Consider the following 24100-nt stretch of genomic DNA (forward strand, 5'->3'; position numbering starts at 1 on the left):
GGGGACAATGAGGAATTACTGACACTGCTTCATTACACTGATATGTGAACTGCTTGGCTCTGAACACTGAAATCTCAGTGAGACCAAAGCACAATGGTGTTTAAAAAATTAGGGGGAAAAATTCCTGTAAACTGCATCTCCTCAAAGCACAGAGTTCATCAATTCAGACCTTGGTTTACCACAAAGAATTGTCACTGCATAATGTGAATCTAGGTCACAATGAGCATTCTGAGTATGTGAAATCAGAAGTTGCCTCTCAGCAAAACCTCTTTGGGAATACCCAGTCTGCACCCAGATGTTGCATTTTCTCTGATAGATTTTCTCATTTTCAGTGAGGTCATGTATTTGACTTTTAAAGTTTACTTTTTAATAAACAGTAGCTGAGTGCAAGACAATTTTTGGAAGACACACAGGACAATGTCTCAGTACAATTGCACAGAACAAAGTCCAGGATCTCCTGCCACAAGAGTTGCCAGTGAAATGAGGAGTGAGATCATCCTTTTCAGCCACATTGGAAAGTCTCCACACCAGTAAGAAGCTTTAGCATTTAAAAGCATTTCTAGGGAGGTTAAGTTGGGCAACAAACTCAATTTAGGCTTCAGGAAAAAAAAAAAAACACAAACCAAAAAATCTTTAAGAATGTAGCAACAATTTTCACTTATTGAGTCCAGGTGCCCTCTTCAACTTATTTTCCATTATGCTGCTTCTACCTGAACAGATGGTTAATTTGGGGGTGGCACAGGCTGCTGACATTACCAGAAGAGAGCAGTTTTTGCACACCTCAGTCATGACTGCAGCCCAGAAGATCCTGTTTCTGTCAAAAGGACAAGGACTGAGCAAAACACCTTGCATATGTACCTCTGAGCTCCTTTGTAGGCAATCCCAAAAAAAAAGCAAAATCCTCAGAAGATATGAATGTATAAATGCTGGCAGTTAAATAAAACAATATGGAGAAAATTATTAGAGGCACAGAACAGGAACTGCTCTTTCCACTGAAAATTTCTCGTTAAGTAGCAACCAGACTGGCCTGAACAGAGAGCACGTTCAGAAAATGAAATCCTGCTGGTACTTAGAAATGTCTGAAGTAAACACCTCCCCTGAGGCCAAGGAAAAGCCTTGTTATTTCTTCTGGCAGAGTGAGTGAGGCACGAAGTCCAAAGAATGCATTACAGGAAAGAAGACACATTCCAAGCAGATGTATATGAACTATAGGAAGCTATCCAGTAAATCATTGCATCCCCCTTACTGGCTTTCAAGGTTTAACTGCTCCAAAACTACATCTTAAATACCAACACCATTGGAAAAAAATTTTTGACAACACCTTTTCCTCAGGTAAAATTTATGATGGGAGTGCATACACTATCTAATTATAACACCATTCAAATGTTTATCTTAAAAGAAAAATAAAATTTAAAAACAGAGAAAGAATCTGAAAGTTATTAAAATTCCAGCAAAAACTTTTTTAGTTTATATTCCAGTCCATTAGCTACTTATTGCCCAGAAATTCTTTCACTTTTTCCTTTCATTACAAAGACAACAAGCCACTATTTCTTTCATGCTATCCTTAACATGATCTTCCAAAGACCTGTTCTCATTCAAATCTTCAATACAGAACAGCAATGAAACATCTGCTGGAAAGATTCTGTTAGACATAATCAGAATTTACTTTTTCATCCAAGTCTTACAATTCCACATGGTAGAGGTCAGCATTTACTCTGCCTCAAATTTACTGTGTACAAGCTGAAATATTTACAGAGACACGAAAGACATCATGCTTGGAGTAGAAGAGCCAAAGCTGCCGAGTCCTGGATACACACACGCCATGTGTATGCGTGTATTTGTCCTACAAGAATGCTGAAAACTGTACTGAAATCCAAATCTTCTTCTACAGAAACACATTTGTTTACATAATACAAATATTTGCATTTTCCTCTACAAGGCAATGCAGTTTTGGACTGTTTAATCTCAGAAAATAGTAACTGTAAGCATGTTAGTTCATTATTAAACTCTTTTTGCAACAGAAGTTGCTCAAATGATGCATATTGACTGTCGCCCTGATTTTTTAAGATTTTCTAAGCCTTCTGATGTTTACATTCTTGTAACAAACTTTCTCACACGCTTTCTGTAAATAACTTATTGTTTTGCATTCTTTTATGGAGGAGGAGAAATTTGATGGATTGTTGGCTTGTCCAGGGTCATTGGAGAGGTGGCACTTTCACCCTCCAATCCACTGTCACTTTTGGAAAACTGTAAATGTTGGAGTCAGAACATAAACTTCCCTTTTCTTCACCTTGAGAGCAGCAGTGTGTCCGCTCGTGTTGTTTCGTGTCCTATAGCGACATCTGACTATTCTGTAGGTCAAAAAATCTGAAATATCTCGAGTTTTTCTACCTCTTCCCAAACTCTAATAACTCTCTAGAACCTTGCACAATTCAAACAATTCAAACATTGTTCATTCACCCTCAGTGAACAGAGTTGAAAATCTGGAGGTCTTTTGGGTATGGCATCATCAGTGCTGTGCAAACCTATATTAAAATACATGTATAAAAATACTCCTTAAAATAGTAAAACATATTGCAGGAAGAAGCCTCTTGGCCTCAGGAATCACTGAACACCTCTCAGCTGCACCCAAAGGGCCTTGCTCCAGTGCAGAGGGCTCTTACCTTTACTGCTGACAGGTCTAGTAGATCCAGATCACAAACACTGCAGCCAGTTTCCCGCGTCCAAGCATTGGGAATATAGTTTCCCAAATAATTCAGGTGAATCTGACACATAAATGAACAATTTAAATTTATGAAAGATGCATGCAAAGCATGATCTGTACATTTCAAACAATTCAGGTTTACTCATTTATTCACTAGTAGCTAAAGGCAATTGACAGGAAATAAACATTAAAAATAGCAGGTAAAAACTTTATCTTATTCTTTTTGAAGAAAACATATGTACCATGAAGTCTGCAAAAATGAATATTTCATAACAATGACATGCACTTGAGGTGAAAAATGAAAGTATTACACATCAGAATGTAAAAATTATTTGGTACAAGAAGTGTATCTAACCAGTGCAATTTACTAATCTGCAGATTGGAGAGATGAAGTACAAAGCAGGAGTATCTCATGAATAAAATATTTTTAACTATTGGGAGTGAATTCTGGGAATTTTTTATGCTAGTTTATTAACTAACTAGAGAAAACTTTTTACATAATATATTATTGTGCTTTTGATTCCATCCTGGATTTAAAACAGAAGAATTTAACCACACTGACAAAGTGATGCCTAGCAAAAGTTTCCTCTTTGTTTTTAAAACATCATACAGGCAGAGGTGAAATCTTTTTTGTTTAATGTAGCGTAACTCTTGGGTTAATGTAAGAAGTTCCTATGCTGTTAGCCCAACTGTAAAACACAGAACCTTTTCTTTTATTTGCAACATGTCAGCAAAGCCAGTGATGACAGAATTTGAGGATTTAGTTGAGGTAAAAATGGAAGGAATTGGTGATACATTTCACCCCTACTGAGTAGTTATAAGGCAAACAGATAAAGGCATCATTATAATCACTGATTCCAAAATCAAAATACAAGTATAAAAATAAAGAAGCAGCAGTCCCTGGGATATTAGTGAGTTTCAAACTTTACTTCATTCTCCTGAAAGGCATTTTTTCTGAAAATAAGGAGCTACAGTAAGAACATTTATTCAGAAGAAATTAGAAAGTAGTCATGCCCCATCCTTCAGCCAACAGACACTACTGTAAATGATCCATCTGTACATTTTGCACAGAACAAAGAGATGCAGCTGCCACATTACCAAAACACAGCCATTTCTCTGAGAAACTGTGCGGGGACATCTGAACCAGTGAATCCTTACACAGGAACAGAATCTGTCAAAACAGCTCTTTCACAGGGCAGACAGGGCTGTAGCATGTGCCCAAAGCTGACAAGCCATGGGCACAGTGACAGCAGTGATCAGTGACACTGAAGGCAATGGCAAAAGCCACGCCTGTACCTAGACAGATGTACTTACACAGAGACTGCTTCTTTTGCCTAAATGCAATGTATTTTTTATATATGTGTATACACACACCTGGGTTTAGGGTAGGAGCAGATGTGTTACTGTTTTGTATCCCAGCCCATCACTCTTGGCTAGATTATCCTGCCCCCTATTATTCTGATTTAATAACCAGATGGACATTCTTCACTGGCTTCAAGAACAGCTCTGTGTTCCTGAAAAAATTAACAAAAGCTTACTTGCTTCTAATATTCCATGCTATGATGAATTTGGGAACAAAATTAGTTGTTTCAACAGCAATATCAAGTCACAGTGACAGCAGAATAATATGAATTCAAAGGGGGCTTTTATCCTCTTAATTCCTAGCAACATTAAATGTAAACCTGCACTGGTAGTGTGCTATGACTGTTTCATACTCTTCTACCATTTTATTTTTTGCCTTCATGGATGCTTTTGCTTTACATGAAAATAAAACCAAACTGTCACTCACTTTAGTTGGACCATTTCCATGAATGGTGACTGGTAGGGTGTCATACACTGAATTCCTTGCTCTTACTTTTCCTTCTTCAAATTTCAAAAGGACTTCATCTGAAAATCAACAAAGCAGTACAGTAAGTTCATTAAAAAGTTAAAATTTCAGAGTTTTTAAGTCCTTGATGATACAATATACCTTGCTGTTGCTATCATTGTCAGTATTATTAATTTGGAAGCTTTTGTTCATTTTTCTAACTAGGTCTTGAATTCTAAGCTCCTTATGATAAGAAAGGTGATATCAAATTTCATCGTTTCTCATCAGTAGCTTCAGTATTGATATTTATAGAGAAATCAGTTATTTCAGATATGATCTGACTACAAAAAAAGTTGTTCCAAAATTAAAGGTCAGCTGTAAGAAAGAAAGTTTGCACAGATACATTTTTCCATTTAAATTCATGACAGTTAAATAAAGGGAATTCTACATTATTTGAGTTCATTATGTACAGCCGTTTACTTGAGAACATCTAAAATGCAATTTTAATTACTAATCTTACTCCTGTAATTAAGTTTTGGAAAGGCAAATAGAAAAATTATCCTTAACTCCATATTTACTGCCAACTTCATCTATTTAAAACTATTTTTCCCATTTTAAATCAAATATTTTACAATGAGAGCACTCAATTAATAATCAACCCAAAAGACCTGTAACTAATCTGATGATCAGCTTTACCCATCCAAACACTTCCTTAAAATAAGCACATGTTTAAAGAACTACACTCATGGTTAAGCAGAAAAAGAAGTGTTAATAACAGTTAATGAAACACACAATGTGCCAATCATACACTTACCAACAGCTCCATTTAGGGTCTGGAAAATTGCACATTTGTGGTCCAAAGTGATGTTAATGCGCTCCTGAAATCAAAGCACCAAAGCTGTTGAGGCGTTCTAAAAGCCAGTGTTTTTACAGCCACACTGCAATTATACCACAGTGGCAGCAAGGAATCAGGGAAAATGTGTTCCTCAAATTGCTATATTTGTCTGTATTCCCAAGTTGTGCAATTCTATAGCAATCAGTTTTGCATATGCAGAAACTTTAAACTTGGAGGATAAAGGTCATAACTCTCCACAGGAAGTGTAATTTAGCAGTATAAGCCAAAGAAAATTTGTGTCTTAACAAAAAAAAAAAAAAAAAATTAACAAGTCTTGGCCAAGAAACAAAACATGCTGCGTTTCAGAGTCACAAAAATATAAAAGTCAAATTTAAGTATCATTTTCAGGATAGAAAACACTGGTGGTTTTAAAGCATGTTCCTAATGTTGTATTACTAATCCTAGCTTACTTTAAATACCATGTTTTACCATTTTTAAAATGCTGATTCAAGTATGTAACATTTCAAACATGCTTAAAAACAGATGATGTCCTTTTTTTTGGTCTTCCAAGATCTTCTTACACATTCTATAGCACTGGGCACATTATTACTACACAGACAATCAGTAGTGATGTACAGTAAGCACCATGGAGCTGTTCTGAATCATGGTGCAGCAGTGCTCTGCACAGATGCACAGTTTTAGTCTAGAAGACAATCCATTTAGACAACCAATCATGTTACTTCTGACTTGGATGCAGAATCAGCTTTATATCTCTACAACCTGTCTCTTCAATTGCATACCTGGCATCTGACTGAACTTGCATGTAAGCAACTCAGTCATTACAGGCTGGAGGGAATTTCCCATGAGGAGCAGCTGAGGTTTGTCTCGTTTAGAGGAGCTGCTCCCTGCAGCTTCCTGAGGAGGGCAAGGGGACAGGGAGGAGCTGAGCTGGTGGGGATGGTTCAAAGCTGCACCAGGGAAGGTTCAGCCTGGACATCAGAAAGCATTTCTTTATGAACAGGGTGGTCAAAGCCTGGATCAGTTCCTAGAGAGGCTGCCAATACCTCCAGCCTGTCAAGTGCTTAAAAAGCATTTGGGCAACAAGCTTAGCAATACACTTTAGCTTTTGGTCAGGCCCATATTGGTCAGCCAGTCAGACTAGATGATCACTGTAGGTCCCTTCCAACAGAAATATTCTGAATATTCTGTTTCTGAATCTGTGTCCAAACAGGCCAGATTTTCCATTAAGTTATGCCAGAAACAACATGTATATATTTCAAAAACTTTGCATCTGCCTTAAGCACACAAATTACTAAAATCCTTCTCAAAATTCTTCCATATCAGCTTCTAAAATCTTTTTGCATCAATATATTGCCAGCTTCCCTTATCCCTCTTTTTGCAGCATCAGGGACACACCTCTAACACTCATCATGCTTCAACACTCAACTCAGCAGAGAGTTTTGTTAAGTGAGGACGCAGAGAGGTCTTCACCCAAAATTTACAATGCAGCTTTATTGGACATATTTGCACAGAAAGCTGAAGGCAGTATCTGAAATGGCAGCAAGCCAAAGTATAAGACACTGGATCAGCAAGTAGTTCAGTGACACCCTGGCAAAATGCCATGTTCTCTGGCCATCAAACTGCCAAGTACAGGGGACCCTCATTGAGATAAATGTGTCTGATCATATACCTCAGAGCTGTTATTTCTAACAATGAAGCACAACCTGCCTGGGGCTGAAGACAGCCTGAAATAATATATCAAGTCATGACCCTTTGGGAGCCTGTTCATCATTCCAGCAGTAGGAACCTCAGGAGAACAAACAACTGTCAACATGGCACTCCAGTATAGACAGCATTCCTTGTCTTTTCATCTCCTGGTGTTTTATGAGGAGCAGCATGTTATTTCAAGCAGAAAGAAAAGAGAAAGCAAGTTACTACCTACCCTTGCCAATGGGTCAACATAGATTTTGGTGTAAAACAGCTGGTCATCATCATTATCCTGCAGATTCCATTGCTGCACAATATGATTTATGGATGGAGCATAACCAATAAATCCTGCAACATCATACACATAGGTTATTTCCATAAAAAACACTACCTTGCCAATGCTGTCCAACAAACAGGGACTTCATTCTGAGTGCTGCCAGTAAATAAAAAGTATGAAATTTATGAAACTTGGCTCAAAATCCAATCTTCTTCCTGAGGTATGTAACAGGTCTGTTTCAAAAAGTTAATAATTATTGGCTATTTTTATACTAATGGTATTTTAAGGAAAAAAATAAATCAGATCTGCCCAGAATGGTTCTGAGAATGCCAAAGCATGATATCAGACTATCACTTGCCCAAGAAGCCCACCTGAAGAAGGAAAAAGCTACCTTTTCATCAATCAGTTCTTACTGGCAGAGATGCCTGAATCTAATACTGCCAGAAATACAATGAGAATTCAACTCAAAACCAAAATACACCAAAATAAAAAAAGATAGGTCAGATAGGTGAGGGAAAGAAACAGGGACATTCCCAGATCTGCACATTGAAGAAGGGTGTCTCAGAAATGACACACTCAATAGCTTCTGCACAGCACAGTGTTTGTATCAGTGTGTGTATTAATCAAGTGCAAAATTATTAGCAAAGATGGCATTTAAAGGATTTCAGAATTCATCTGTCATTGAGATTACAGGGAGTAGCTCCCACTCCTTGTAGAAGGAGCTGTGTAAGCCATGCTGCCAGGCCAGGCAGAGCTGCCAGCACATCAACCCTGTGTGCAGAGATCTCCAGAGTTTGGGAATTCTGTGACCAGGCTATAAACAGCACGTGCTGCTCTGCTGGGCGTGTGCTCTGCATTGTTCCTGCAGCAGTGCAAACACAGCATTACACTGCCATGCACAGCTGCTGGCTAGACCCTGACCATATTTATCTGCTTTTTACAAGTTATTGCCAAACACACACTGTGCAAATGTGAATGAAAACTATGCCTGAGCAGAGAAGAGGAGCTATTCAGGTGGGGAGGAAGATAACAGCATATCCAGTCATCAGCTTTGTACTTGGCTAATTCCGGAACAGCTCCACATGCAACAAGCGCACAGAACAGATAACAGAGATGGGTCATGCTCAAGCTCAAGTGTTTGAGGATCCCACTTGCCTCCTGAGTTCAGGAATCGTTTCCCACTCCGGACAACAGGATATTTGTCTGCCAGCCTTTTATCTGGCCAAATCAGTCCATCTGCTGCAAACACCACTTTGTGATTAGTTTCCTGAAATTTCTTTAGCAGCTCTTCAGGGCCCCCGGCAAAGATAACATCATAGCTTAAAAGGAAAGAAAATACATCCTTTAGGTTGGTTTCATTTTAATACTTCTGTGTTCAAAACAAAACTATTCAAATTTAAAAATCAAACATTTCATTCTGAAAAATGACTTAATTAAATCATATTTAACCACCACATAAAAATTCTATACCCTTCTAGGGAGAAACTTCAGTCAGTACTACGTAGCCAAAGTAGTTTCTCCTCCTGCTTTTTAGTCTTCCACATTTTGGACATTCTTTTTTCTTCACAGTTTGTTTATCTGAAACTCATTTTCCTATTTCAGGTATTTTGCTTATGTTTTTAAGAACAACAATTTAAAATATCAAGCTTTAACAGATGAAAAGTAGGACTGAAAGATTACTTAGATGACTTTCACTGGGAAAATCTAGATCATCTTGTTCCTAAACACAACAGCACTGACTCTTAGATCTCGATGAAGTCTAGGTGCCCATAAAAAGTGTATTGCATCCTGACAAGGCACAGATTTCTCCTTCAACCTCTTTAACGTGCTGAAGACTTAAAAGGCTCAAAGTATCACAATACCTATTTATGAAAAACTTTACCTGCCTTTGAGTCACAATTCCTACTGAGGATAAAGGCCTAAAGGTGGGGGGCTCATCTTTGGCTGTTAGACACAGCCAAAGGTCAACAGTGTGCCAAACCAGAATGAATCCTGCCTGGGTTTGGCCAAGGTCCTATAAGAATGGAGCATCCCAAGCCTGGTGGTTCCTTGTGGCTGAGCCAAATCTAAATCAATGCCTGGTGGGCACAGGGGGTTGGGAACACCACCAAGCAAACAAACCAATCATTCCACCATGGGCAGGGATCCACACACTAGACCAGCCTGCTCAAAGCCCCACCCAATCTGGCCTGGAACTCGGAATTTGCCAGAGATTGGGCATCCACAGCTGCTCTGGGTGACCTGTGCCAACACCTCCCACTTCAAGGTTCACTTTACACAGCATGAAGAATGACACAGTGAAATTGGAATCACATCACAGTCTCTGGCTGAAGCAGCAAAATATTTTAATGGCAGCATCTCAGCCTTGCAGTTTCCTCATCTGAACACAGGAATATTCTTGTTCTACACATGTGCCTTAAAAATTGAAAATCACTAGCCCTGATAACAGGCAAAGTAACAGGAGAGCTATGAAAAACCAAGGTCTAACTTTGACCAAGACTTTTCTTGCAAAGCCTTTTAGCTGGGCTAACTAGGACAGCAGCACCCCCACCTGCAGTACACAGAACATTTTGCTTTGCAATGGATTACCCAGACAAAAGTGCCAACAGATCAACCATTACTGACTTATGATATTCCTTTATTACAGTTCTGAAATTATTCAAGATGTCATTTCTTCAAAGAGGATTTCATGAAATTGGCCAAAGAGAACTGAACAACAGCTGGCTTACAAATGTAAAAAAATATTTTCACCACAAAGCAAAGTATAAACCCTGGAGAGGAACTGTGTTATGTAGTCTATATAAGTAAGTGGTTTTCTGAAAACTCTGTTATGTTTTTCTGCAACTTTGGCAGAAGAAGACATGAAAGAAATTGTACATTTTGGACCTTCCCCAGTTTCACAAAAATGCCTGTTTCTGCCCAAATTTACAGGAATACATTTCACTCCCTTTTCCATTCAATTTCTGCAGCCTGTCTCAATGCCAGACCGAGCCTGTAGAACACACGAGAAACAGGAAACGCATTGAAGACAGACAAAAAGAGATCTGTCTGAGCCTTTAACTTAACAGCTCATGGCAGGCTGTGCTTCTCCTCTGTGAGCAGGGCAGTGCTGCTGCTGCTAGGGCTTACAGCTGCAGGAAGGAACCCAACACCCTGGAACATTGCTTCCAAGGACTGTCATTCTGTGAAAGAAAGCCAAAGTTGAGCAACAGGCTGGGCCAGGCACAGGCTCTGCTTGTGAAAGGGATATGCTACTTAATAGAGCACAGTTTATAATCCTAAACCCAGATCTGAGCTGCTAAACTGCAATGGATATCATGCAGCTCTGTTAATCCAGCAGGAACCTACACTTGCCAATAATGTCCATGGCTCTCTTGTCAAGAGGTGACTTAATGTCACCACACCTCTTCCTGGGCAGGACCTCCACCTTGCTGACAGTACCTTCATCAGCTGCTTCATGAGGCTCCCACTCTTCTCTGCATGGAAAGGAAAACTACTTAACACCTATAAATGCATCATTTGCTTTGTCTACCTGCTCTGTCAGGTAATATTTGGCCTATTCAGACCCCATCTCCTGCTGTAAGGGGGGATTCACTTCAGGTCTACACCACTAAAGCCATCACAAAACAGGCCCCAAGACTACCCTTGACAGTTTTTACTGTTATTAGGGATGACACAATGACTTACTTTAAAAAACACTTCAAAATTTGACAGGGAAAAACAGTGTGGAGATATCCAGGAAAAAGCAGGCTTCCCTGGCAAGCAGAAACAGCTCAGAGACTCTTTTATTTATTCTTCATAAATCCTTCAAATTAAGTAGAAAGTAAGAAGAAAAAAAGAAAAAGAAAGAAAAAAAACCCCAGAAAGTTTCCACAACCTAATCCCATTTCCTGAAGCTCCCAGATGGCAGATGCTTGGGACTGGAATCCACCCCTCCCTCCCTCTCTTTTGCAGCAGCAAAGCATCCTGGCTATGCACCCTGCACTCCCAGCCACACAAGGAAACAGCAGCAGACACTCAGGTGCTCTAGAACTGACCATGCAAGTCAGTTTGCATCCACAACTTCAACAATCAGAACTTGCTACTAATGGAGTTGCAGGGTGAGAGCTCAAAATACAAGACAGTGCCTACTAGTGACTAGCAATGTCACAAAACAGACACAAAACTATTTTGTCACTTAGACTGTGTCCCCACCAAGACCACACCTTAACCATTTTGAGATACATAGAAAATATAATTATCCCTTAGTTTCTGATGAATGTGAAAAAAAATACAACAAAACAAACAATAAACTGAGAGGCTTCAGAATTCTCCCATGACACAAAGAGATGTCTGTGAGAGTTCTGGATGAACAGTCACAGCACCAACCAATTTATCCAGTCTACATTGGCCATTAGCCAGTTCAATCTGAAATGGTCCAAAACAAACCAGAAGCCGGCTCAAGCAAAAACAAGCCTAATTTAAATAGTGTTCCATCTGCAGGCATTTTGCTATCTACACATAGGCACAAGCTGTCCACAGAAGAAGCTCAAACTATTTCCAGAATTCTGAGCCATATAAAAAACTGCTGAAAAAAAAAACCAAACCAAGAAACTAAGTTTGTTAAGTAAACAGCTCCCTAGAAATTACTTTCCTAGTTACAGTAAGCAAACCAGACACTTCCTTTCCCCACCCCCAAGATTAATATTCCAAATGCTTCACAATGAATATAATAAAAAAACACTTGAAGAAGAAAGGAAGTTCATCACATTTGTCTTTTCCAAATTTACTGCCACATTGATCAGTGTTTAAATTGCAAACCAGGATTTCTGGAAATGCAAAAGCTCATTAGAATTAAAATATAATGCTAGAATCAGTGAACTGTTTTTTTCTCTCCTGTCTGGAATCAGTTCCACCAGCTCTAAACAAATATGTACTTGGGATTTTGGACTCCAGGAACTTAGGAGGCCTTAAATCCTGTGATTTTTCATGGGAAGAAAGATTATGGTTTTTGCACTTCGACACACATGGTCCTCTGTACTCTCTCATCTGTGCCAGCAGACAGCCTGCCCCTCCAGAGAGCAAATTATGGTGGAGAAAAATTTGACCTAGACCTCTGTACCAATGTGATAATGAATTTGCATATTTTACCACACAGGAAGAAAATAGTGATGAATTAGGATAATAAATTCAGAAACAAAGAAATTCAATGTAAGTAGAAAACATTTGGGAAATGCTTGTTTTATCCGAGCTTTAGCACAGAACAAAATCTTTGAAATTAACCTTTAAAAGTTTCAGTTCTTGTATGATTAGTCGGACAACACTATGAACAAACACATAATGTATTTACTTTTAGAAAGATTCGTTTTTCATTTAGCAAATGCAAAACTGAACAAGTCAATAAAAAGAAATTCAAAAACTGGATGTGTATCTTCAAACTAGGTAACTTCTACAGACCTAAGCATGCATAAAAAATATTCAGCATAATAAGCATCCCTTATAATGCTTATTTATAAATTAGTGACAATTATTTAGATTTTTTGATTTCTAGTTATTTCTTTTACTCATCACAAGAGGTAAAATTGGAACAGAAAATTAAGTAAAGTGTTCGAATTTACTACCAGTTTAATGGATACTCCAACTTTCCCAAAGTGTTAACTTACACAAAACAAATTAACTTTCCATAAATTGCCAGTGTCCAGCCACTTTGCCTTGTGCTGATGTCTGCTGTGCAAAACCTGCCAAGCTCCTGCCTTGAAAAAGTGCCCCTAAGTTTCTTCAACTGTCAAATTTTAGATAAATAAAGCAGGTTAAAAGCTGACAGAGAATTCTGGAGCAGACATTCCAGCATGGTAACAGCAGCGTGGGTGAACTCCCCCATGACTCTTTCCAAGCTCACACTCAGCTGCCCCTCCCCAAGGCTGCCCGTCACCACTGGAGCCTCCTGTCCCTGATTCCAGACCTGGTCCCACACCTTCCTTCAGTGATTATTTCAGAGCTGTGACCCTGCTCTGGTTAACATCAGTGTGGAAGAGCCTGGTGTCTGCTGCCAGCTGGATTCTGAGCTACTCTGGCCATGCTGCTGTCACAGGAGGAAAATAAGAGGAAGAGAAAAAGCAGAGGGAAGCAACAGAGAAAGTGTGCTTTGAGCACATTTGAGCTCTACGGTTTCAGTGACAGGAGAAGCCTATCTGGCCTGCAGGGAGGATGTTCAAGCATAGCTGTGCTGTGAGCTATAATCTGGCACCTGCAGCAGCACTGTCTCTCCATGCTTCCATCACACAGAGAGTACAGGCACCAGGCTACATCTGACACCAAACTCTTGTTTCAGCTCTCTATCACACAGACATTCTCCTGTTAAATGCTTTCCTCAGGGAGCCATTTTCCAGCTTCCTCCTTATCACTGTTACTTCATGGAACAAGATTATGCCTCTGGTCCCTACTGGACACTTTATTTCTGGAGCTGCTTTTGCTCCCCTCCCATCCACACTCCCAGCCTGCAGCCACATCCTGCTCTCACTGCAGCTGAACAGGGAGAGGACAAATGCTTGCCTAAAAGCCTGTCAGCTCCCAGCAACATTTTTTTACCCCCTGGAGGCAGCAGACCTATGAACAACTCTTACATCTGTAAATTTGTTAAAAAGTAACAATTGCTCCAAAAGCAATCCACTATTTTTATGAATGAAGAAAGATGCCAACTCTCTCAAATAAAACAGTGAAGAACAAAAGCATCGTGAAACTTTCAGCATGTCACAGGAGCTACTTTTGCATGTCTACCCAGAGTAAAACACAAAGACAAGAAGCCAGGTTTGCTCACCATTCCACAAACAGTACAACCAGGTCCTCTTGATCAGCGTAGCTTTCAATGCCCTCTTTCAGCAGCCGAACTTTCTGCCCTCCGCCAATAGAGTTGGGCAGCTCACCACCTTTCCATTCTTCACCTTTGCCAAGAACCTGCAATAAGGAGGGGGAAAAAAGCACTTATTGCTAGTACCCAAACCCATGAGGCGTTTTTAAAGCAGACCCTTATTGAAAACAGATGCTAAAGCAGAAGCAACACATTAAAGCCAGCACTTCCAGCATCGTTTTCCATGTCTGAAGCAACATTCAGCAACTTCCAGCATCGTAGGTTTTCCATGTCTGAAGCAACATTCAGCACAATGACATCACTGCAAAAACATGAGAGAGACATTTCTTAACCAAATAAGAATCAAGCAATTGCCTGCTACTGCCATTTATTCAAATGTGTCTCCTTCAGGAAAAATAATAGAAAAAAAAAGAAGCTAAGGATTGTTTCAAAACCAGTATTAGAAAAACATTCTGAATGAGACCTTTAAAATTCCATAACATCCCTTTAGGAACAGGAGGCACAAAAGACCTAGGTGGATCAGGGTATGACTAATTCAAATTGCAAGTTTTTCGTACAAAAAGGAAAGGATAGGTTTCCCAGTACACAGCTCACTGCTAAAACTGAGTTAAACATAAAACTCCTCCCCAGCCAAGCAGTACAGCAGATTACATGTCAAAAAAAGGTAAAAAAAAAAAGCTCTTAATGTGGTTTGAAGATAAAGTTTTTGGAACATATAAAGCCTGGAAGAAATACATTGCATGATGCTTTGGAAAAATCTGCAAAGCTAGAAGATGTATCCAGAGCTCAGGCTGCTCAGGTGCTCTACTACAGCTTTATCATATTAAGGAAGGTTCTCTCAGTCCTCTAAATTCAGTGGTAGAAGTCAAAGACGCAAATAATTTCCTATTTATAGTGCAGGCACTGTGGTAAGTAAGAAGAAAAATTTCATAACAGCATCTGAATTCCTGGATTTTCTCTTGGCAGAACCAATTTTGGGGAAAGTTTAGGAGGTTAGTGCCCCCCCTTTTTCCCAAGGTCATGCAGAGGCCAGCCTAAGTACGTGACATACAGAGGCATGGAGCAAGGCAGAAAAGGCTGGAAAGAATGATAGAGACACATTGTCCTCTCAGAAATTACAGGCTCCTGGGAAACACAGAGAAATTTTCAGCTGTGAGCCTCCCTCCTTCCTTGCAGCAGTGCTCCAGTCTTGCTTAAGGAAAGAGATCCAAAGCCCTTGAGTGCGGCGCAGCTCCCAGAAGTGTTCATACAAACAAAATCAGCCACGCTGAAAAACAAGGCTCTGTGATAAAATGTGCCAGAACCTGTGGGCAAGGAGGATGCTGACCATGATAGCTACAAACCCCCGAAGCAGCTCCTAAGGCAGTGGAAGCCTCTCCCTCCCATGGTGGTTCAGAGGGGCATCAGCAGGTAAGCAACAGGGAGAGCAGCAAGTGCCCTTCCTGCCCCACAGCTCTGCTGCTGCTCCCCTCTGTCCCAGCACACAATGAAGCTAAGGCAAGGTCAGCTACCATTTACTGGTTCTGTTTCACAGCATGGACAGCACAAACATTTGGTACAAAACACACAATACCTTTATTGTGTAGTTGAAATGCTTTGCAGTTCGCATGAACCGGTGAAAGCCATCGGTTTCTTTAGTTGCTACAGTAAAGACCAGAAGTTTATCTGAGGAAGAAAAGGAAAGAACATGGATTAGTATGATTTCAGGGCACAGTTTGTGACATAAAATGCAATGAACAGCAGCACTTGCTCAGGGGGCTCTATGACATTCTGCACCTCATTCAAAGAGAGGAGGCAAATACGCTGCCGCAGTACAGGTGTGAGACATTACCAAACAACAAGTGCTATGGGCAAGGTGCTGTATTTAAAGTTATCCTCTGGAAGACAAAGCAAATAAGTCTATCTACTCTGTAAACAACTAGTTCAAGACACAAAAACAAAGCTAGTGGGACTACTGGACAGGAAGAAATCTTCAAAACAGAAATAACTTACTACTTTTCAGTCTGACCTAATCCTGTTACCTCTTACCACACAACTGCGTGGTGGTAAGAGAACTTCACCCAACCCCAGGAGGTCCCCTGAAAGCCAACAGTGCATACTCTTCATGAAAATTAGTCAAAAAAACCCAACCAATGAAACCAAACCCCCAACAAACAGCATTTAGTGCTTTTAAGTCCTTGGGCAGAGACAAAAGAGCAAGGAGTTTGCTTGGTTGGTTTTTTATTCAGAGCATAGGTACATTACAGCACTGCTAATTTTGCCCTCCTATTGCACACAGGCAAGTGACCAATTTCCTCCTCACTTTCCAGAGCTTTTAACACAGTTCAAGTGGGGTCATGAATTTCCACTAAATACCTTCCCAATTAAACTACTGAACAACATTTAGAACCCTATGCAATATGCTGCATAATGAAAGTAAATAATTTGAAGCTATGAGAAGGTTTTATTCCTATCTGAAATCAAGTATTTAACCAAATCAGCCTAGATGTCAAGAGTACATTGCAGCTTCCCCAATTCAGGCCAAGTTCAAGCAATAGCTGTGCTCTAACCAGAGCCCATGAGATCAATCCTTACAATAAAATAAAATTAATTACCTATGATGAGTATTCCAGACAGAGTGTCTGTTACTGCATTACTTGCCAAAAAATATCTTCTGGATTTACCTTCCTCAATCCAGCAACATGTGCAAGAAGTGTCTGCTACAGAAAACACTCCTATTAACTCTTCAGCCTTGTCCACCACCAGGACAAGGCTGAAGTCAGCACTCAGCAGCCCTCAGATAGCCAGGACACCATCCTGAGTGTATTCAAACCACTCACCACTTCCCATTTTGTTTTATGTGACACCAGCAAAAGTTAACACAAAAAATGATGACCCAGTTCCTACGTTGTAGAAGAAATGCACCTTGCAACTCACTCATGCAATGCTCTGCAGCCAATACTTAAGTGTATTGACTCAGGCAGAAATACCTGTCAGAATACAGACATAGTTTGTAGAGCAGCATAAAACCCCCTATTTGCAATAATCCGTGGCTGTCTCTGGTAGAGCAGGGATAACCCAAGCACACGTGATGCTTCCTCTGCTTTTGCTACTGGTCTCAGTTAAAGGGGGCTCCTGACTCAGGCGGTGTTTCTGCACAAATTGCAGAACACTTGATCTGCTTTGTGACCTTGCTCTCCCCCAGACACTCCTTGAACAGGTGTAACCTTTAAGCAGTGACAGCACCCTGTGCCCAGTACCTACACCACCAAAACCAGCCTGTGCCTTGAGCAGGGCTCCTGATTTTATCTGACACTGCCCAAGTTCCTCAGCTACAGACAACATCTCTACCTGCCCTCCTCACTACACACAACTTTGTGGATTTCTTTCACATCCTGCTATTGCCTTTTTCCTTTTCTTTATTTTTTTCCTTGGGTGGGGGTGTCTGGGAGGCATATCTGTGAACAGGGTGGCACAATCCTTTTCCTCAAAGGCCCTGGAGACAATTTTAACTGCCAGCTCTACCAAACCAGACACTCCTGCAATACAATATGCAACAAAGAAGAAACTGGAAATATTGTAAATTCTTCCATCAACTCAACTTGAAAATCCAAAAATTTTGGAAAGCCAGATTTGGAAGATAATTTGTTCCACCTTTTTCCCCCTCTTAAGTGCTAGGAGACTTTTGTAGCAAAGAATCAGAAGAAAATCCCCCAAATACATCTCAAAAGGACAGGAGGACCTCACAGTGCAATAAGTTCACACAGACTCACAAAGAGACAGAAACAGAGTAATAATAACTCAGTACCTTCCAAACAGTTTATTACAAAGATCATGCAATTTCAAGTAATTCTACTGAAATCACCACAAAATTAATAAAGACCATTGTATCTTAGACCGTGACTAAAACAGAACTGAAGGCAGAGGAGGGTTTTCCTCTATGAAGGAAATTAAGACTGCTTTTTGTTCAAGCACTACATTTTCAAATTACAGGGAAAGGGAACTGGAAAAATCTGATCATACCAGAATTGCATCATAGAGCCAACTGGATCCATTATTAAAAGTTTCCTAGGTGACCAGCTCACTGACTCTAACCACAGAATTTGGTTTGAAGAAGGAGTATTTCACACCTACACATTGCTAAGAAATGCTAACAGCAAAGATCTCAAAAATCTGTACTTGACAACGTGATGTAAATGACAGAATGTGGGCTGCATCAGATTCCTTCCACAGTTACTAAGTCAAAGAAAGTTTAAACTAACATACAAGTACAGTTTGGCAAGCAAAAAATAATCTAGTGTTCTTTGTGGGATATTGTTACTCTCTCTTAATGGAATACACATTATTCATGTATTTCAAGATTCACTATGGAGTCTGGTATGTTACTTGACTTTTGTGGAACAGGAGGAAGGAGAATAATGTGCCAAATCATATGGGATTTCAGCCTGAACTATACAAAATGAAGAAAGCTGAGCAGGCAAATAATAGTTTATACTGATATGAAATGGTAAAAGAGCCTGTACTGCACCACCAGACAATGAAGCAATCTAAATGGGCTGCCAGATTGGGGTTTGCAAACAGCCACAGAACAAAAGAAAGCTATTTTAAAGGTACTATTTACATGGGAAATGTTTTCCTTTTAACATGCTTACCCATGGTCTTTTTTTTTTACTTAGACTAGAAGAAGTTGAAGAGGCTTTATTTTATGTCTTTGTTGCACCACTGACTTTTAAGTGCAGGTGGTACTTAAATAATTTTTAAGTGCACCAGAACTGTAATTATAGCATTTGAAGTCCCCTTAAAATTAGAGCTTCTTTCTAGATTACTTAGTCTTCACTGGGGCCTCTTTTGTTTTGGTTTGTTTGGTTTTTGTGGTGGTGTTTTTTTAAGCTGTGTCTGACCAAAGAGCAGAGAAACATGCTTTTATTCTAGATATAGTATAAATAGAGAGACAATGGAAACTGCAGTAAATGATAGTTACCTTGGCACTTTATAGAGGGTATTATTAACCAAATGAGAAAAGCAGAACCATCCTCCTCCAGCTAATAAAAATATTAGCCTAGTTCCTGTAGGTTGCTGTGATTATATTTAGATGTGACAACTTGAACAGATTCACTGGCAGATTTCCACTAAACGTAGCATGGGAGATGTTTGTTTCTTCCAGTGGAAGTGAGTTAAGAGAATGCTTCTGACCACTAAATACTTCTGCTAATTTCTTTTCAACCTTTTCAACTTCATTCACTTTGAAAAGATCTATTCCTTGCTTACCACATTTAGGTACAACAACTTCCTGGAACACTTATCCCAGTTGTGGGTAGCCACATGGATACAGTGACTTCCACGATCTCACAGGAGTGTCAATGTGAAGCACAACATTCCCAAAGCAGCAAGTTTATCCAAGTGTCATTTCCATTTCAGGATGTGCTCAGCTATTTCAGCTGCTGCCACCCACAGTGTCCCTGGGCACAGAGCAGGTTTGGCCTCAGGGTGCCCTGTGGGTGCAGAGGTTCAGGGCTGCCCCAGAGCCCTCCCTGCACAGAGAGTGAGCCCCCAGCAGCACCCCTGTCTCCAGCTGTGCAGTGAAGACCCAGGCACAGCAGTGGAAGGATGCCTGCAATTACTCAGACCCCAGGCTGCCACTGCAGCCTGGCACTCCCCAGTGAGAGCACTACAAATTCCCCACAAGGAATTCCAGCTGCAGCCAGACACCATTCCTGCTTCACCATCCCCTCCATGAACCCCTACCTTTCATCGAGGCGTCTACCCCAAGGAGCTCTGCTGTGTGATCTTACACACAGGCTTCAGCTCTGCAGCTCAGCCCTGACTATCCACCCCACACAGGGACAAATAAAATCCTGGGAGTGTCTTCCAACAGGAACAGCATCCTCAAAGTTGAGCACAAACTTGAAGAGCACAAACTTGAAGAGCACAAACTTGAAGAGCACAAACTTGAAGAGCACAAAACCCAGTTTTTCCACATGTTTTCAAGACAAGCTGAAGCTCTGCAGATAACTAGGGAATCACCAGTGGTGCCAACAGCAACTTCCCCATTTATATGGACTCATCTGCATGCTCACAATCCCAAGAACCATTAAGACAGCTTCCATGAGACCAGGAACACAGCAGGTGGTGCCCCTGCTTCCCACTGGCAGGGTGCTGAGATGCCACAGAGGATACAGGCTGACGGCTCCCCCGCACACAGCCTGCCAGAGGCACCTTGGCACTCATCCAGGGCATTGCTGAGTTTGGCATTTATTTCCACGGGTCAGTTTGTGTAGAAAGGAAATGTAAACCCTATGCTGAAGTTCAACAGGAAGGCATGAAAAAAAAAAAATCTCCCAAGAGCTCCATGCCAGGTATGTGTTCGGTTACTAGGACGAAATTGTGTCAGACAGATTTCCGATAGTTACACCCACAAAACAGCTGCTCTGTTTTGAAAACAAGCCTGAGAGGGCACGAGTTTAGCCAAGAAAAGTATATCCAGTGACTAACAGAATTCAGTTTTACATGCAAATTAGAAACCCTCCAGCACACAAGTTGTGAAAGACAACAACACTGCACACAGAGCACATGCAGCGCGTTAGGAAATCCAGTGAAAGTTTATCAAAACAACTCACACTTCTAGTATTTTTTTGCTGCTACCTTCAGGGACCTGACTGCATCATAAATATTTATTTCCAGAAAGAAGATCAATAAACCAGAAGCTTTGCCTTCAGTGAATTGCCTGGCAAGGTCTAAGCCAGGAATTGCTGTGGCAGGACTGCTTTAAGTAGCGGTGACCTTTCTCCTTGTATCCTGGCAAAGAAGCATGCAAAGAACTACAGTCATTCCTCACACACCCACATGGTTCTTATTTATCTTGAATGAACACTCTCAGAGATTACCACATAATTTCTACCAGGGGTTGTGGGCACTGGTATAGTAGCTTCAGAGCAGCCAAAACTGAGGATATTGCTCACAGGCACACAGAAGCTGACATTTAGTCCTTGGATTCTACTACAGACTTCTCTGGAGTAGAAGTGAGCTGCAAGATCAAAGGACATCTGTTCATGGTACCACATTATGACATTAAAATCTATCTCTATCTTTAAAACTAGTGGCTTATAATGGTAAACAAATGATGTTTGGTACTTGTAATACATTTTTATCCATATTCTAGTGTCTACATGAAACAGCCTACTTTCCTGTTTGCAGATTACATCCCACCCTGAGCTGCTCAACACAGGAATGATTGCTCATTTAATTGAAAGATTGATACCCAAAGTCAGCTGCAAAAGAAATCAACAGCAAGCTAATAAATTCGTTGCTAGATATCATAGAAAAAGCTTGGAAACTGCAAGGATACTAGGAATACTTCTGTTGGTTTAAGGAAAAAAAAACACATCCACACAAAATGGAAAAAATGTCAGGTAGTACTAAAGCATAGGCTGAACAGACACCTGGAAGAAGCACATGGATGCATCCAAGGTCATTGATAAAGCTGTGTAATTATCTTCTATGTGTCCTGAATCTCTGGTAATGTGGGACACCAACAGGATATAGTTTCCCACAAAAACAAACAAAAAAAGAAAAAGAAAAATAAGGAAGAAAAAAAACCCAAACAAACTTCAAGCAAAACACAGACTTGATTCAGCATGCCTTAACACCTCATAGAAGCATTCTTCTCTATCACTGGAGAAATGCACTAAAGCTCAACACAACTGAAAAACTGTTTCAGCATGGATTCCTCTTGTCAAAACTAAAGAGCACAAAACCCAATTTTTCCTCATGCTTTCAAGACAAGCTGAAGCTCTGCAGATAACTAGATAATCACCAGTGGTGCCAACAGCAATTTCCCCATTTATATGGACACAGACTGTATACTCAAAATCCCAAGAACCATTAAGACAGCTAAAATACCACAGAGTACTTTCAAAATCCAGGTCTTTTAGCACAACACAATCTTACACTTATCACTGACAAAGGCAATATTAGACTTTACAAAAAGGAATTTGGATTTTCCACTATGAATAGGAGTTATGGCCTGAACTTAGGATTCTGTGTCAAAATATTTGAAAATTCCCATACTCTGAAAAGATGTCAAACAGCTGGAGATGGGAAAAACTCATCCTATACAATGTAACCATGATTATACCTACAGACATATGCTTGGTTACTGTAATCCAGCAGCAAACGAAGATCTTACCTACACAATGAGAAAAACACAAACTATATGTGTGTATATATATATGCATGTACACATCCAGTGAGAGCTTATGATGTACATATGCTCAAATAAAGCAGTAAGCCAACAGAAGAGTTTCTGGTCAAATAAAACTTTTGGCATAAAGAGAGAAAAGACAGAGCCATCCGACAGCTGTTTATTTTCCCCCTAGGATTCTTTAGAAACACAACAATGTGCTGAAATAGCAAACATGGTCATCTTCTTTTCTCAGGAAATAAATGTGCATTACACTGCAGGAGGGGGAAAGATGACTGGGGCATAAAACAATACTACTTCATACTTGAGAGTCCTGAAGTTTTTTTAATCTGATCTTTATACAATGCTCAGTTCAGAACACTGCTCCATGCCTCCACTCATCCCACACTTCACTGCTTCCCCGAGAGGCAGACTGGCTTCAAAGTCCCACTAACCATAGCCATGATCACATAATAAGATTGGATTCTCTGCAGTTCAGTAGTATGGTTGGATTGGTGCTAAAAACTATCCTTGGATGAGAGACAAAGTATGCTTGAAAAGCTCATGAAAGATCAGAAAGTGGTACAAGTTAAAATAAATTATAAAATTAGAATTAAAAGATAGCAAGTTAAGAGCAGTCATGGATTGCCAAACACCTACTACATACTGATTTTCTGTACCAATACAATTCTTGTGTGAGAGAGGAGGTTTTCTAGGAATGTCTTTAAAGGCCAGAATTTGAAGAAACTGACCATACTGTACAGACCTCAGTATCTGTTTTCCTCTCTATGACAAACCTCCCTTTAATCACTGCACTTCTATGCATATAGGTCTTACTGCAAAACACAGACAGTAATACAAACATTAGTTTTGTAATTTCCAAAAACTTATGAGGTTTTTCTAAGGTACTTCTGTCTTTAAGCCATTGCAAACAGTTTACAGCCACAATTGGCATTTATGATTATTACCGGCATTTATCAGGATCACTCAATGCATGGGCTGTCTATGGATAATCCTTCCTGTGCTCTTCCACATTATCTGTAAATCTTGCTGAAGTTACTGAGCAATAGCTGCTGGTATTGAAGCTGCCAACTTTCCCAAGCTAGGGAATAGTCCCAATAAAGGCAAGAAGCTTTCAGAAGCTCTCTAGGGAAAGCAATATTTGCCAGTTTCAAATAGCTGGTACTTTTGCAACTTCCCCAGCCACTGTACATGCTGCCTGGTACAGGGCTCTCCCTCTTCTCATGTGTTTCACAGGAACAGAGAAGCTGAGCTAGCAAAAACACATCCTTGCACTAAGCAGGAGCTGCTCTCAATTTTCTCACAGTAGAGAATCTATGTTAGATTAGCACTTGCTAACACACAGCCCCTGGACAGGACACTATTTTTTTTTTCCTTTTCTTTTCTACAAACAAATTCCCTCAGGCTGTAGTTCACAGCACGCAGTGGTGTGAACATGCGCTTTCCTCTGCCATGCAGTGTGACTCAAACAGCAAGTGTACAGAGCTGCTGCTCACTGCTGTCTTTCATCACACTGTTTCTGATGTCACACCAATACAGCAGCTAAAACAGTTACAATAAAATGATCAAATATTGAACAGAGACAGTTCAAAACCAATTAAATAAAAATTTGTGACACACAAATCACAGCTCTTTCTGTGTAAGTTTATCCATACCTACACACACTTTCAAAGGTTAGCAGGAACTCCCAATATACAACTGATTTCAGGAAACATTTGAAAGCTGATTATATCTCAGCTCTTAA

At 40.2% G+C, this 24100-nt stretch overlaps 1 protein-coding gene across 1 annotated transcript in view; it reads right to left on the reverse strand.

The window, feature by feature from the left end:
- The window catches only part of PLOD2 (procollagen-lysine,2-oxoglutarate 5-dioxygenase 2), a 48995-nt gene that overhangs the window by 18043 nt on the left and 6852 nt on the right, over window positions 1-24100 (reverse strand). The window contains exons 2-8 of the mRNA XM_031062785.1: window positions 15751-15842; window positions 14127-14263; window positions 8486-8649; window positions 7289-7401; window positions 5326-5389; window positions 4494-4591; window positions 2664-2765 (exon numbers count right to left, since the gene is read on the reverse strand). Coding sequence (XP_030918645.1) covers window positions 2664-2765; window positions 4494-4591; window positions 5326-5389; window positions 7289-7401; window positions 8486-8649; window positions 14127-14263; window positions 15751-15842 — 770 coding nt within the window. The remainder of the gene's footprint in view (window positions 1-2663; window positions 2766-4493; window positions 4592-5325; window positions 5390-7288; window positions 7402-8485; window positions 8650-14126; window positions 14264-15750; window positions 15843-24100) is intronic.

Source organism: Geospiza fortis, unplaced genomic scaffold (genome assembly GCF_000277835.1).
Source record: "Geospiza fortis unplaced genomic scaffold, GeoFor_1.0 scaffold19, whole genome shotgun sequence".
NCBI lineage: Eukaryota > Metazoa > Chordata > Aves > Passeriformes > Thraupidae > Geospiza > Geospiza fortis.